Consider the following 17,062-nt stretch of genomic DNA (forward strand, 5'->3'; position numbering starts at 1 on the left):
TATTCCTCTTATATTCGGAATGACTGCTCATTCAGAATAGAAATGCTCATATAAACGTTTAGGAATGGCCATTCCGGTCTGACCCGAATTAATTTTCATTCTGGTCTGAAGAGGTGGTTTATGCCGTTTCAATCGGGATACATTTGTCATATAAACGCTCCATTCGGAATGAACTGCTGTCTGAACTGCCCCCCCGACCTGAAGTATGCCTACTTTGCGCATGCCCAAAGTTCTATTCCGAATGAATCCTTTAGTCATGTAAACGACAGTGGAATGAGGGATACTTGTATTCAGGTCCCATGTAAACGTTTGGGTATGAAGCTCTATTCGGAATAAGTTCATTCTGAATGCCATTCTGAATGTGCATATAAACGCACCCATTGTGTGCTTAGGGAAAAAAACGGGGGAAAAAAACGGCAGAAGTAGTGTTTGGTACGTGTTTGTTTTTTCACAATTCACATGCTGTAGTGTAGATGGTGAATGCACGGGTGGCTGTAGAAGTACACAACTGTGTTCCCAAATGATCCAGTTTCTCAGACGTCATCTGAATTCATCTCTCACCGGTAAAGCTGCAGCAGTCATTACTGGGCTACAGACAGTTTATTTGTTCTCCCTGTGGTGTTAAGATAGGATGGCACGCAGCACCAGGTTGCTTGTTGGAAACTGAACCAGGGTTGTTGCGTTATGTCGTTAAGTGTTCTTCCTGTCTGGCTCACCAAAGCAAGCCTGGTTGTTCAATAGTATTAAGGCCACTTTTAACCGCACAGATTCGGCGACGATTCGGCGGCGGAAGGCGGCGGAAAGCGTCTGTTGCCGAACGGGAGCTCATCGTCAGGTTTTCGGCAGCGGGTCGGGAACCTTATCGACCGAAAACTGGAAAACTGGACTTGCTCAGTTTTGTTCAGTCGCCCCTCGCCGTCGGTAAGATTGAGGGAGTTGTAGAATAGTTTACTACTGCTCCAAAACCAAGCCAAAACAAGCCAGAGACATTTTCCCGTCGCATATTTTTACTAAATACCATATTCTCAATCTCAACTCTCAATTCCTATTCCAATCGGATCCAAAGCAAAGCTAGTAGTAGGCTAGTAATAGTCCATCAAGTGCCCGTGTTGTTGTTTTCTTTTTTTTCCTCCTCTGCACGGAGAACAGAGCTGCCTCCGGCCGGGTTAGGGTTGCCAGATTCTGTGAGTGAAATACGCGACCAGGTCTATGAAAATAAGCCCAAAAGCGCGACCAGTTTCACCTCTGAACTCTATTACATTAGTTATTTTATAAAATAATGTTGAAAGCAAGGCCGAATAAGCAACTACACTTCAGAAACAAGCCCAAACTAAAGCAACCCACACAACTAGCAACATTATAGGAAAACAGGATCAACGTTGCTTATAAGGAGCAGACCTGGCACCACTGCCATACAGTAACTACAGTCGGCGTCGTCTGAAAAAAAAATAAAAAATAAATAAGTGCTTAGTTTTTTGCAGTTCTTTGCAGTCTGTGTACAGTCAGAAGGAGTCTCCTGTAGGCTGTTTGGTGTGTAGACACCTTTACTGTATGTTGCTCACTGGTATCCCCTAGTGAAAAGCTGTCTTGTCTCTACAGGGAACCCACCCACAGAGGGGAAAACAGTGGATGGAAGAGAGAGAGAGACAGAGAGAGTGACGAGGAAGGAGGGAAAAAAACACAGAAGACTGGACAACAGGTGAGAGGATGGACACAAATGTCTTATCATGAACCTTTGTGCATCTGAACTACAAGGCCCCAGATTGTTTAGGAAACAGCTTACATAAATCAGATTGTAACTCCAAGGCCAGGACCCTTTTTGTGTTATCCTTTTGGCTTGCTGTTTACATCTGTTACTAAAAGTATTCAATCAATTAATCAACAACAACAGTCTTGTATTAGTCTTTAAGATAGTCTGTGAAGATTGCATGTGATGCTGTGCTTGTATTTGCTGGTCAAAGCAGAAAGCAGTTGGCTTTGAACTTAATAATTTGTATCAGAAAATGGCTTGCATTTCAGTCTGTTGCACAGAAAATGAATGAACCAACAAGATACTTCCTGTCATCTGCTGTTTGTCACTTGTTTGTTAAACTATACACAGTCCATTCTTTTTTCTTACACTCCATTTTACAGCTGTCCGTTTGTATGTTGGCAATGTGCGAGTTATTTCACTGTCATCAGTTCTGCTCTGATCAGTCAGCAATACCCGCTCGGTCTATCCTTGTTGATCAGTGTTGTTTTTCATCGTTTGACAACCGTGGAGTTGCTCTTCCTTTATCAGGGAGTCCTGTGTTTCCTCCCTATATCAGCAGTCACAGCTATTTGTAGTACACAAAACTTCCATTAGACCTAACCCAGAGTCATCGGTCTACGTGGAGGCTTGCTGTTGAACTTTGCAGAAGCCTCTGATAACCCCCAAAGCTTTTCTTCTTTTTTTTTTTGAATGCGCAATAAGATAATGTTACCTGGCAACAAATCATCCATATAAGCAGTGTTTGGTCTAATATTGCTAAGCAACGACATTTAATTTCCAGGAGGTCAATATTGAGTCACCAGTGGCTCCAAACAGACCTACATTCCTTGATGCCACAGACATTAGCCTTTTGTTTTTTATGTGGTTGGTTCATAGCTGATGGACACTGATCTATTGTCAACATACAGGTCAGGTATACTGTATGTCTGTCGTTTATGCCGTCTTGATCACATCCCTATTGGGAGGATGATAAATTGTGATGAACAAACAACCCCAAAAGATTTGCCAGAGCAGGGGCGTAGGCTGTTTACTTACACTGGTTAATTTATTAGGTGTGTGTGGTCGTGCTTTGAATCGATAGCGTCAGTGTTCTTTGCTGTGTGACGTGGGCATGTTTTTCCATGTGAATCCTCCACTGCAGTTTCCACTCCTGTCCTGCTTGTATAAACCCTACTACTGTTACTCTTTCAACTGAGAACTACTCTGTCCTGCTCTCTGAACTCTTGACTCTCTCTCTTTCCTTTCTGTGTCTCTGTATTCCCTCTTGTCTGTCCTCTTTCTCTTTCTCTTTGTTTGTCTCGGTCTGTCTTGTTTGCACAAGGAAACATTATATCCTTATTTGTATCCACTACTGCTTCTGCCTCTATCTAGTGCTGCTGCTGTGTTGACACTTGGCTTGATAGGCCGTCTCTTATCTTTCTAACCTTGGCTTCTCTTCCAGCTAGCCTTGGCCGTGTGTGTACATGTGTACACACATCAGTGTTCATTTAACTCTTAGTGGAAAACGCATCTGTGTAAAAATTGACCGTGTAAGATTTTAGGATCAATAATAATGTTGCGGTTTAATGATTGTAAGTTTAGTGACGGAGCTCTCATTGGACAAGGGTGCGCTTATACTGGTTGGTTTGAGCATTGCACATGATTAGCAGTGCACCAGTTAATCAAACAAATGTGTTTAATTGATTTATAAGAACATTATCATTTAAAATGTGGATTACGTGATTTAAATGTAGCTATTTTTGCGCGACACCATTGTATGATAAATTATAAAATGGGCTTAATTGATAACAGACAAAACTAGAAGCAGTGCTCTTCCGAGCACAGGTCTCCACCAGGCTGTGTGTCCTGGTGGTGCTACTGTATAATAAATAGGCCAATGTAAAAAGGGTGGCATATGTTCTTCACCATAGGTCTTTCATGGAAATCGGACGCTGCATGCATGATTTGAAGCATTGTGTTCCAAAAATTTGTTTTGCTAAAGGCTACCTCCTGGTGGCGCTATAACAGGCCAATGTGAAAAAAGGTAGCTTTTGTTCCTTGACCTAGTGGGAATATGTGTGGCAAATTTCACGGTAATCGCAAGCTGCGTTGATGATTTGAAGCATTTTGTTCAAAAACGGAGCAATCCTGCAAACTTTGGAAGCTAATATTAGCCAATCAGGATGGAATATGAAATATCAGATGGATCGGACTTGATCACATGACTATAGAGATACTGTGTACCGATTTGCGTGATTTTTGGATAAAATCTCAAGGAGTAATATCCAAAAATGTGTTTTACATAAGTCGGTCCAAAGGTGGCGCTATAAAAGGCTGGTGTGAAAAATGCAGGGCAAAGGTTTATCCTTAGCCTCTAGGGAGTGCGCTTACAAAGTTTGAAACTAATCGGTGGAGTTATAGGTAAAACCACAAATCGGCCTGTTATAGCGCCACCATGAGGGTGATTTAAAAAAAATTAAGTGGCTTTTCTTCCTCGGCCTAGTGGGAACGTGTGTGCGCGATTTCATGATAATTGCACTTTGCGTTTGGGATTTGAGGCATTTTGTTCAAAACGGCTCAATCCTACAAACTTTGGAAGCCAATCTTAGCCAATCCGGATGGAATATGCAAAATCGGACAGATCCGTGTCGATCACATGACTGTCGAGATGCTGCCTACCGATTTGTAGGATTTTTTGACAAAATCTGTAAGAGTAGTGCACAGAAATGTGTTTTGCGAACATCGGCCACTAGGTGGCGCTAGAAAAGGCCCATTTGAAGAATTTAGGGCAGAGGTTCTAGATTGGCATCCAGGGAATGTGTGTGCTCACTTTGGCAGCGACGGGCTTAATTGATAACAGACAAAATAAATGGGTCAAGTTGATTATAAAAATGTTCTTTCTCATTTATTCATTCATTGATGTGTGTGTGTGTGTGTGTGTGTGTGTGTGTGTGTGTGTGTGTGTGTGTGTGTGTGTGTGTGTGTGTGTGTGTGTGTGTGTGTGTGTGTGTGTGTGTGTGTGTGTGTGTGTGTGTGTGTGTGTGTGTGTGTGTGTGTGTGTGTGCATACACACACACATTCAGAGACTTGTGGTGCTTTAAGGTCATATTTACGGAGGCCAAGGTTTGGCATTTTTCATTTTTAAAGTCAAGTCTGTTTTTGTTTGTTTTGTGGACCCCTTTTTAGGCCCCTTCTGACATGATATGACCCTGAACAACATGGGCTTATCTGCACACACACACACACACACACACACACACACACACACACGTTTGGTCTCCCTTGCATCTGTAATCGGATGAACACTCGCGTACACTCAACTTGGGACAGAGTGTGGGTCTTCACGTCATAAACTCTTCCTACACCACTGCTGTCTCTTCTCTTCTGCAAAACACCTTCACTGATTTCCCCCCATATTATCAAACACATAGTTTTTCAAAGTGTTTCAAAAACTCAATGGACGGAGAAATATTGGGAAAAGTAAGGAATACTATATGTGAGAGGAAGAAGTGTGGACACTGGTCATGATGTCTGAACTTTCATTTTGTGTACGTGTGCCCGTAAACAAACCCTAGCATTGTGTTTTGCTGATGTCGTCATGCCTGAGCAGGCCCAAAGGAATTTAAAGAGATTCTTAAGTGAGGTTTGGCAACCGAGTTAACCCCCCTCCCTCCTCCATCTGCCTTGTTTGTGACCCGGAAGCGGACAAGTGATCTTGTGATCACTGATTTTGATCTAGTGATTCTGTTTAAAATAAGTGCTTTGTTCACATTTTCAGGATGGAGAATTCGTACCGGCTTCAGGATAAACAAGTGAAATTGTAAACGATGAGCAGACAAAATTGTCTGTGGGGACACTAAAATTGATAAATGGGTCCTCTCTCCTGATTGGATGAAATTGGCAACCCACCAGAAAACAAACACACATCGGTGTGTTATTCAAGGACTTCACATTACAGAGCTGCCCCCCGCCCCCTTTTCTCAACCCTGTCAGATCCTTACAAAGAGAAAAGTACTGTTCTTAAAGTTAAACAAATTCAGCTCACAGCAAAACACATCACTGTGATTGAAATAGTTTCTCGGTAGTTACATCCAACTCCAGTAACTGGGGAAAGAAAACAACAGGGCACCCCAATGGACACATGCAGTGTAATCAGAATTGTTTGGATGGCCAAGCATTAAAGGAGAGAAAATCATTATTGCCATTAACTTCTTGAACTTGGACTGTGCAGGGACTAGTGATTTCACATGCCTCTGGCTAAATAAATCCTGGTTTAAAAACACCTGTCTCTCACTTGACACAAATAAAAACAAAAGCTGGGCTTTCATAATCATCCAAACTGTAAGACTATAACAAATCATCTAACCCTAGTAACGGTCTGCTACAAAGTAGGTCACCAGTCAAGATTTTTGGAATCCTCAACAACATGGTGGGAAGTTTGAAGCAACCAACCCCACACTATTCTTGTGATGGATGATCAAATGGTTTTTGTTTTCCTACTGACAATTATTTTATTACATAGTGACATGCACAACAATAGCCCTTTCTTTGGGTGGTGTGGAGGATTTGTGGTTAGTGATGATCACCCACAATGGGAAAATCGGGATGCAAGTATTTTGTAGGTTGTTGCTGATAAAGGGCACGAAGTACTGTAAACGGTACTTTGTTACCATATTATCACGTGATGCTTCACTGATCTCTGTGGGACCTTCTAAACATAGCAAGCCTTCACTCTAAGGCAATATATTTGCTTTAAATGCACTGCAATGACATACTCAATATGTTGGATATTTGTATATTCTCTGGCACGCATACATATATTCACTCACAAATTCAATCTATGCGCCACACACTCGGAGCCTGCCACCTCCATACAGCTGAAGGTTGGCACCACATGTGTTCTAATCTACTGTACTCCAGGTGACTTAACATAACCACAGGAGAACAAGAAGAAGAGAACAAGAACTAAACCACCCCCCTCTTTAGTTCTTGCTTCAATAAAGGTGCTTGCGTGCAACAAGCAGCATATATATCTGCTGCCTGAGTTTTTCTTTCTCCCTGTGGAGAGAGGTGACCAGTGACCACCTAGTGCTGCCTTTGAAATGGCACACTCACTGCTTAGATTACGCTGGGCTCAATGTCCAATTTAGTTGGACTTTGATCCATAGTTGATGCTGACCTTTCTTAACGTTCCTATAGTTGCAGCTTATGAGATATTACAGTCGGATCTTTTTCTCCATATTCTTTAGCTGGAGGTTTTTGTTTTTAAATACCCGGCCCACACCACAGTCCTGTTACTGTGGTGATGATAGGTGTGGGGATGACATATCAACTAGACTGCATCATACTTGGTGCTGACATTGCTGAATGCTTGTCATTTGTAATGACACAGATGGAGAAAGTAAAGCTGTGTCTTTCTTAGTAGATTAAAATGATCTACTATAAAATGCTTAGCCAGTTTTCCTTTCTTACAGCTCGTTCCTTCACCACTTGACGCCCGATCTTCAAAAATGGAGATGTGATCTTGTAGATCTGCTATTTTTGAAAATGTTTGCATATTGTGACATACCCAAAATAGGGACGCCATGTTGAATAAGGCCAATTCGTTCAAAGATTCATGATGAGACTAGACTGTTGGCTTGAATCTTAGAATAAGCGGTTATGGAAACATATTGATGTTACATGTCGTCTGGTCACAGCAATGTTTACATTGTAGTTTTAGTAATTTAGTGGAGACAGAACGGAAATGGGGAGAGAGAGACGGGGAGTGACACGCAGCAAAGGTCGTCAGGAACGGGACTCGAACACGCTGTATTTGAGCCTAAGTTCCCTATCTTCAATTCTTCAAGGAGTTGCCCGTTTCATCCAGTCTTCTTAACAAATCTTTGATCTGTGCTGACCTTTAGACATTCGGTTTCTTAGGGCTTTGTTCACATTGCGGGCAAATCTCGTTAGTTTCTCAAATGCAATCGTTAAGTGTTGTCCACACTGTTATTTGTAAGTGATCAGATCCCATTTGTGCATTCAGAAATCATTGGTTGCCGTCCTAAACATGGGTGTGAGTATTGCGTGTTATAATTTGTCGTACAGAGGTGTCACTTCTACAAGCTCACAATGCTGAGATGCAGTATCACATTTTTAGAAGCAATATGTGTGCTCGGGTGACTCAGTGGTAAATTATCTGCCCACCGGCACAGAAGGTCGGGGTTTGAATCCACGCGGTGCATCTCGCTACTAAATTGCCCCGTGAACGGGGGGCCGAAGCCGGGGCGGGATGATCAGGGCGAAGGCTGGAGTCTACGTCTTCCCTGTAGGGGCTCCTCTTTAGCAGATGAGTCGGTAGTCAGTAATACAACAGCAGTAAGACAACACACAAATGTGTGTGGAGGAATGAATAGGCCTAATGACTAAATTGGGGAAAAAGGGGGTAATCACATTCACATTTCAAACCACCTAGGAATGTGGTTCAAATCAGATTTTCAAAATCAGTTTATTTTGCTGTTAAGACTTAATGAAAATCGTAATCTAAAAAAGATCGGATTTGGGATGACAGTCTGAATTGACATAGACTTAGTTTTCTGGCCATTCTGAAAGGGGAACACAGTGTGCTGCTGGATTCCTGTGCTGCTGATTTCAGGAAGATGACCTTTCTCTATGTACAAGTTAGAAACTGCTGCTGCATTCCTCTCAAATCAACCTGGATGACAGACAAGACAGCCGCTCTCTACTCTTCTCTCCCCCCTTTCAGTTCCATTTCTCTCTCTGAATCTCTGTCTGTCACACTCTGAGTGAGTCTCTCTCTCTCTCTCTGCTGTCCCTATATTCCCTCTGTAAGTTGATACCAGTAGTCGGGCTGCAGCCAGCTCCAGAGGCCCTCATGAAAGCCACTCTGAGAGGAAGGGAGAGAAGGATTGTGTGTGGGGGGGGGGGGGGGGATTGGTAGAGTGAAAGTCGGGAGGGAAAAAAGAACAGTTTGTACTCTGTTCTGATTATCATGAACATGACACACACGCAAACACCTAGCTCTGAGCCATAGGCCTGCTGTCCAGGAGTGGTGTTAAGTGTGGCTGTGGTAGATGTTTGTTGTCGTTTTTCTTCTTTCGGTGCACCATTTATCCCCCACAACGATGCATCATTTTAATATAATCATTAATTACCGTTCATTCATACAGCTATTCATGGTGTTTTGCATTATTGAAAGTATACAATATGAAAGATTTATATTGACAAATGTATGAGCAGCTGCATGCATGCATGCTTGACACTCATTCACAACATAAACAATGTTTGCATTGTTTGTTTTTCATACTTTGAGTGTAAGTGCTGGATTGTATTTAATTTCGTGGCTGCGTTCCTCTTGTTCCCACTTCGTTCTTTAAGCAGTCGTGTTCTGGAAAAGAACTCTTTGGCCCGTACGACTCTGAATTTCCTCCCTTATTATGACATCATTGTCTTGACTGCCTTTTGATTGGTTCCAGAGGTTTGATAAATGGTTACAGCCAGTCTCTGTGTGTCTGGGCTTACAGGCTGGCTGGATGCCCAGTTTTCATTGTCTAGCTAACATAGCTGCTAGACAGCTAGTGTTGGAATCTGGCTCCTGTTAAAGATGGCGTGCCTGTGTCCTTTTTTGTGTCCCTATGTGAAGTAACTGCCTGGAACATTGCTGCAGCGTCGAGCATAGCAGGCCAGTTAGGCTATGCGCTAACTAATAGAGATGTAGTTCTTGATAGCTCAGACAAAAAACATAAAATGATAATCTCTGGGACTGTTAGTTGAACAATGAAATTGTATTTTATAATACTAGCCCTTACCCGTTCGAAGATATGAGCTCCGAAATGATGTGCAGTGTGCTTGCATGCTAATATGTAGGAGCATCAATGTAAGAAATACCCGTTCCATTTAACGGCTACAGAGATACTGTGTACCGATCTGCATGATTTTTGGACATCATCTGTAACAGGGCCAGAACCCCCCCGCCCGCCTGCCTGCACAACCCCCCTGTGTGTGTGTGTGTGTGTGTGTGTGTGTGTGTGTGTGTGTGTGTGTGTGTGTGTGTGTGTGTGTGTGTGTGTGTGTGTGTGTGTGTGTGTGTGTGTGTGTGTGTGTGTGTGTGTGTGTGTGTGTGTGTGTGTGTGTGTGTGTGTGTGTGTGTGTGTGTGTGTGTGTGTGTGTGTGTGTGTGTGTGTGTGTGTGTGGGGCCTGAACAACAGCGCCCCTCCCTTAACATGTGTGGTCACAAAAGGTACTGTAGGCTAAATAGATATAGATACACCATAAAAATGCGAATATACAGCATACGATTTGTGAAAGTGACAAACGGGCTTCACAGTTATGTCAGGTGTGTTCATATGCTGATGGTGATGCGATTTCAGATCAATTGCTCCAGCCACCGAGGAGAAACGCTGTTTCATACAGACAGACACTCACTCAGACAGACATTCGCAAAATTATAGTATAGATTGGATAACATATCACGTGAGTCTTCCCTATGTATTATAATGAATACAGGATGTATTGCACACACAGTCACACACTGCACGTGCATACTATGAAGCACTTGTTGATCTTCGTAACCACAGAGGTTTGTGTGTTGTGTTGTGGGGCTAACTAGTGAGCTGCTATTTGAACTGAGGGGTTTAAAAATAGACATGTGTTCTTGCTGCAGGCACTCGGAGGCTAACGCTGCTGACTAACCTGCTCTCAGAAAGGGCAACATGCGCACACACACATGCAGGGAGAATAACCCTCTCACTGTCACACACTTTCATTGACGATTGTGTATATTTCTGACTACAGTCTTTTTTTTTATTTTCTCTCGATCAGTGTCTACCTCTCTGCCTCCTTCCTCTCTCAGTTAAGAGCTTTTGGTTGCCATGGTGCTGCCAGTTGAAAGCCTATTGTACAGCTAATCTCGACTCTTAACACACACACACACGCACACGCACACACGCATGCATGCACACACGCACACTTCTACCTCAAGGAGGACAGAAGGGGAACTATGTTAGGCTGGTCTTTCCTTTTCTCAGACTGTCTGTTTTTTAATCTAATGTAGTCCAACACACGGCTGCCCTCAAGAAGGAGTTCCTGGGCGGTATGATCAATCCCTTCTTTGCCTCTTTTTTTCTCCTGTTCATTTCTTCTGTCTTCAAGGCAAAATGAAACTGCAGAGAAGGAAGTACAGGTTGTTTCTCGGTACACCTTAGGCTCTTGTTTTGTCTTAAACTGACACACATACACACAGACTGGGTGTGGAATTACCATTACTAGTGCAGTGCCCGTTTGGGGTGTGGCCGCCATTCAGAATGTGCGTCTGTTTTGAGCGGAGTGGTTCTGAAGAACCTCATCCGATCCTTTGGTCCTCTTTTATTTGCCAAGCTGCATATCCGGTACCATAATTGGTATAACGGACCTGGAAATAACGTACTTGATAGTCTTTTTTTCACTCTACCAAATCTCTTTGCCAAAAAATAGCCGATCTATACGTTTTGAGCTTGTAGATCTGCTATTTTTGGGCAAACGTTACGTCCCAGGATAATGGATGTTGGGGATATTTTCATTAATGCGATAATGTCGCAAATTGCGATTTCTTTGGTCACATAATGGTGAAATTAAACTTTCATTTCGTCCCATCCCTGGTACGTGGGGGTTTTGACATGGTGACCCTACTGTAGGTGATGAGGCAGATGTACCAGTGCAGAGTCAGAAAGGATGAGACGCATCACTTGACTCTGTCTCAGAGGTTTGATGTATAATTCATTTCAAAAGGCTGCCGCGTCCTTATCGGAGAGTATTATCTGTTTCGCCGCTGTCAGTGACCGATGTTTGATGGCTTCATTTGTCCGTGACGATCTCTGAAGCTGTTCATAATGCATGTGCCGATCGTTTAGCTAACCAGGCTATTTTTCCACTCTTTCCTTCTGTTGCTCCTCCTCTCTCTGTCTCCTCTATTTTTCTTTCTCTCCTTTCTCTATATGCAGTGCCAGAGCATATCAAGGCAAAGTCCTGAAACTAAACCACGCCCGCCTCTCCCCTGCGCGCACACACACACCACACACACATACATTCTTCAGCACGTCCTCAGCGATGCCAAGAGGGCCTGCTCAGCCTGCCACCCGCTCTGACAAGCCCCGCCCCTCCACCTCTGACCCCTGAGGCTGTGACCTCTGAGCCCAGACCTTTGACCTGCTCCCTGTCGTCCTGGGAACCAGAGGTCAGGTGTCCTCCAAGCAGCCAGGGGGCGCCCTCACGCCCGGCCAGGTGCCGCAGACACATTCTGCAATCACAGGTATGCCCTTTCTAATGCAGGGGGATGTGAGATCGGAGACATATTTCTGGACCAAACATTGACACACGCACACGTCTCAATGTTGTCTCTAAGCGTCCGTACTAAACCACAATTATGCACATGTCTTTGTGCATAATCAGTTCTCTCCAATGCAATCGGAAGATTTTGTGGCGATTCATAAATATTTGTGAAATAAAAACCTTGTCAAAGCTATACACATACAACAACACATTGTAACTTTGGTTTATTTCAACCAAAGCAAAAACACCTATATAACCTATGGTCCATGCACTCATTCCCTGTACCAGTGGGATTTGAGGAGCCAGTTAATCTGTTGCTGGTATTAAAACCACAGAGGTAACTGGTTCTGTCCGCTGTCTGTACAACCTTGCTGTATCTAATGGATCTGCCTCTTGTCTTTACTCACTGGCTTGTCAATGATCTGCCTGTCTTTGCCTGTCTCTTATCCCGCTCTCCTTCCATGTCTCTCGTCAATGTGTCCGTGTCTCTCTCGCTGCCTCAGTCTGTCTGACAGTCTTTCCTTTCTTTGTTTCCAGGCATGGCTCCCATTCGGGACTCCGTCAGCCACTCTCCTAATCAAACAGGTGACTACACATCCCCTACTTCCAATTCTCGCTCCTGTGTTCCTTTCTCCTCCTTGCTGCCCCCTCCCTTTTCATCTCTGTCTGTCCATCTAGGGCTCGGCCTCTTTTTGGCCCTTGCTAAAGTGGACACTTAGCTCTGTTTCTGCGTGTTTCTGTAAGTGCGCAAGGCCAACTGACCTCGGTGGAATGTGATTTGCTCACAGCGGTGCCTTTGACACTGACAGAGACGGGGCATGAGTGGGGGCAAGTGAGAAAGAGGTTGACAACGAGGGAGAGCTGGCAAGCAAAAAGGACAATTGCCAGGCAGTGCTGGCAGCCATCTTGTGTGTACACTTGTGTGTGCGTGTGTCTATATATGCGATGAGGCAAGGGAGAGAGAATAATTAGTCGGAGCGAGTGGAGAAGATTGAGGATTGTGAAACCATATTTCCCTTAATTCAAACCGAACAACCATTTAACCGTCCCACCGTCTCATTCTAAACTAACACAATGTATCATACATTTTTTCCGTACTTGCCGTAAACTAACTTGGGATAGAAAACATTTTGTACTGGCAACCATATTATTCAGGCGAACTATGTCTGACATATTCTCAAAGTACTTTTTCGTTTCAGTAACGCACAGCCTGGCAGCTTTAACGGATGCCAGGGAAACGCAGGAAGTTGTTCTATTATTGAGCTGTTTTATTTTGGGAGGAGCACAACCGGCACAGGAGAGAAAAGACATTTGCACATTTTGCACCCTCCCTCTCTCTCTCTCTCTCTCTCTCTCTCTCTCTCGCTCCCTCTTCCCTCCCCCCTCTTCTCTTCCTCTCACTCCCTCTTCTCTCCCTCTAAACCCCCCTTCTCTCTCTCCCTCCCTCACCTCTCAAACATCTCATGTTCTCCATTCAAGTCGCTGACCCAGTTCCAATGCTAGTTTCATTAAAACATTGGTCTCTCTCCATCTTTGTGTTCATCCTCTACTCTGCCACCTCCTCCGCTCCCTCTGTTTAGATAACCACAGTCTCTCCCCTCTTCATTCAGTTGTCACTGACTCTCCTCCCTCCACCTTCCCTTTCTCCTCCACCTTTTCCCTTTGTTCAGCCGACACCGCCTGTCCCTCCTCAGCCCCACCTTCCCTCTTCCTCGCCTGCTAGTCAGCGTCTCTGGCAGACATTAGGAGTCCTGCTGTGGAGACAAAATGGTGGCAGCTGGGTCCGGTTCTGGGCCTGGTGCCTACAAGACCTAGAACAGCATGACTGCTGGGAGAGGGGAGAGGGGGGGGGGGGGCAAAGATGGAGGAATGAAAGCAAAGAGGAGACTGAAGAGTGGGTGGAGGGCAGAATTAACCATTGAGTGCCAGAATGTGGAGCTTTATCGTATTATGTGTTCTTATTCTCATCTTTACTGAGCATTTAGTTTCATAAACTTGTCAGTGCTGAACTTGACCTCAGAAAATACACACAAACTAGATGTGCACGGATGGGCTCTGAGCGTCACCCGAATCCGCCCGCAATCATTCATTATCCGCCCATTATCCAACCACATTAATTATGTTATCCAATTTATAGATCCGCACCAACTGCAATCCGCATCAACCAAAGTCAAATTATTATTCATCACTCACTTTCTGGATGACTTCAGAGAGTTTAGGTTTATCTGTCGCAGCATGTTGCTTCACCTTGTCACACAGTTTGCCGGTGGGGTATGATGGAATCCACATCAACAGCATATTTAGCTCCAATGTTGACAAGCATTTCGGCCACCTGCACAAGGGCTGTGTTAATCCTTTGCCCGCTGACTATGTAAAATGGCCGCATGTCCATGCAACACTTCACTGAATTTCTCCCACCCTGTGCTTTTACTCTGTCCCTTCTATTTTGTTTTTAATTCACCGCTTGTTTAGTTTATCTCTCACTTTGGCTAGTTGAGCTGCCTTCTTTGCCTTCTTTTGAAATGGAGAAGGACCCTACTGGCACAGGCGCACTACAATGCAGCGTGATCTTGTGATCTTGTTTAATGCAAGTCTACTGGCTGGCTAATTTGTGCCTCATGAAGAATGTTACAAATTATACAAAATAACACACACTCACACAGACACAAGCATACAAAGATTTAGCTTTTAATTGATATATTAGATGTCATAATTTATTTCCTGCATTATAATAATGCATTATTTGACGCGCGGTTATCCAAAATAATAATATAATAATAATGAATAATTATATATTTTTTTGACCCAAATCCACCCGAACTGCGGTCAACCTCGGATAAAACCGCCATCCTAACACACACACACACACACACACACACACACACCCCAAAAGGGGAATAAAAATATAACCACATTATCCTCTAGTTGACCCCTCTCCATTTCCCCCCCCCAATTCCGTTGCTGTCTCCTCAGGTCTAGAGCACCCTGGCCTGGACTCGCAGTATGAGCCTTCCCCCTGGTGCCCTGCCTCTCCCTGCAGCAGCGACGGCAACAGCAACTGGGGAAAAGTCCTAGTTGACGGAGGCACCGACAAACCCAACACCCCTTCCTCCCCAAACTCGTCTGTGTGGCCCCCTTCCTCCTCGTCCTCTTCCTCCTCCTCGTCCTCTTCATCCTCCGGCTGTGGATTGGGCTCAGACCCCGAGTTGGCATCAGAATGCATGGACGCTGACTCTAGCTCCCCTATTGGCTCAGAGAAAAACCTTGCCACCGTCGCTGCAACAACAGCGATGATGATGTCATCGGCAAATACTTCTTCTCCCGTGACCTCCACGTCCTCCTCTGCCATTTCCTCCTCTGTGCCCTCCCCCATGATGGTCGGCGTTTCAGTGAACGGAGACGGTAACTGCAACACTGTTGGCCGACAGATTGCCGGGGGAATGGGAATTGGTGGAAACAATGGCTACTCCCTGGTTGGGTCCGGGAATATCTGCAGCAATAACGCCATGGGTATCCATGGCAACAGCAACAACAGCAAGCTGGTGAACAACGGAGGCGTGTGGGGCACCCAGTCCAGTGGCACAGGCTCCTGCGTCAACGGGGGGTTGAACCCAAACGCCAACCACGGTGCCTGGTCCCAGAACTCCACCCAGAGCCCAAACTCCCTGGGTCAACGGCAGGCTCAGGGGATGAGCTCCAAACTGGGAATGGCTCCCCACCAGGGATCCCTGCTGGGCTGGGGGGGAATGGCAGCTCCAGACAACGGCAGCATAATGGAGGACAGTGAGGTGAGCAATGGTACAGCAAGCAGCAAGGTATTAGGAAGCAGCAACAGTGGTAACGGTGGCCAACAGCTCACCAACCTTAACACTGAACCCAATGGACCAAATAACACTATGATGATGAATACTACTACTACTACTAATGCCACAATGACCTCTACTCTACCAAACTCTACCGCCTCGCCCCAGTTGAGCGGAGACGCGACATGGGGCTCCATTGGAGGAGGGAATGGGGGTCCACTGGCCAATGGAATCCCCTCTTCAGCCCCCCAGCACCCCCATGGAGAGTCGGGGATACCAGGGGCCTTCGGTACGCCATGGAGCACCACTACCTACCCCGGAGACAAGGGCCCTGCTAATGAAGACACTGTGAACTCCCAAAACCCTGCCTTAATGCAGGCTGGGAACCCCCAAATCTCCTCAGCTGCTGCTTACAAGAGTAATAATAACCACAACAACACTGGGGCCCCACGCTGGGACCAGGGGATCACCAATAATCCCAACCCAGCCCAGAGCAGCTTATCCTGGGGCACCGGATCAATTCAAGTCCCAGGCCCTGCAGGCCCAGCACTGGGAAACGGCAACCCCAACATGATGGGCCCTCAAGCTGGGGTACCTCGTCCCTGGGGGAGCAGCGCCTCCTCATCTTCATCGTCCTCGTCTTCCTCATCCAACAACAAGATGTCCAATGGAGAATGGGGCACAATGCCTCCTGGTAACAGCCACGGAGACATGGGAGGCCGCAAGGGAAGCTCGTCCAACAACGGCTGGAAGAGTTTGGAAGATGACGCCCTTGGGACGGGAGGAGGGACCAGCGGGCCAGGAGGCCAGGCCCCAGGAAGTGTTACTGGAGGCTGGGGGCGGTCTGGAGGAAGCGAGGGTAGTGGAGAGAGCTCTGGGGGACGTTCAGGCTCGGCCAGGGATGGCAGAGACTTGAATCGCAGAAGAATTCCCATCCCTGCACCACCACCACCTGTCCTGAACAGAGGCGATGTGGACCCCAGGGTCCTGTCCAACACTGGATGGGGACAGACGCCGGTAAGGCAGAACACCGCCTGGGACGTCAGCACCCCTACCATCAAACACCTCCAGGCCCCCAGAGGAGACGAGAGGAAGCCCAGCAATGGAGGCTCTGGCTGGGGCACAGCACAACCGGCAGCACCCTCCCAGTCCTCCTCCTCTGGAGGTTGGTGCATATTTCTTTTCTAGTCTGTCAAGCATTTTGTGTGTCTTGTGTTTT

At 45.6% G+C, this 17,062-nt stretch overlaps 1 protein-coding gene across 2 annotated transcripts in view; it reads left to right on the forward strand.

Annotated features, from left to right (window-relative positions):
• The window catches only part of LOC308284376 (trinucleotide repeat-containing gene 6A protein-like), a 58,229-nt gene that overhangs the window by 18,370 nt on the left and 22,797 nt on the right, over positions 1-17,062 (forward strand). For both annotated transcript variants that reach the window (XM_080724976.1, XM_080724977.1), the window contains exons 3-6: positions 1,600-1,699; positions 11,713-12,020; positions 12,578-12,625; positions 15,014-17,008. In XM_080724976.1, the coding sequence (XP_080581102.1) occupies positions 12,580-12,625; positions 15,014-17,008 (2,041 nt within the window). In that variant the 5' untranslated portion in view covers positions 1,600-1,699; positions 11,713-12,020; positions 12,578-12,579. The remainder of the gene's footprint in view (positions 1-1,599; positions 1,700-11,712; positions 12,021-12,577; positions 12,626-15,013; positions 17,009-17,062) is intronic.

The sequence above is a fragment of the Nannobrachium achirus genome (assembly GCF_963921795.1).
Source record: "Nannobrachium achirus genome assembly, chromosome: 4".
NCBI lineage: Eukaryota > Metazoa > Chordata > Actinopteri > Myctophiformes > Myctophidae > Nannobrachium > Nannobrachium achirus.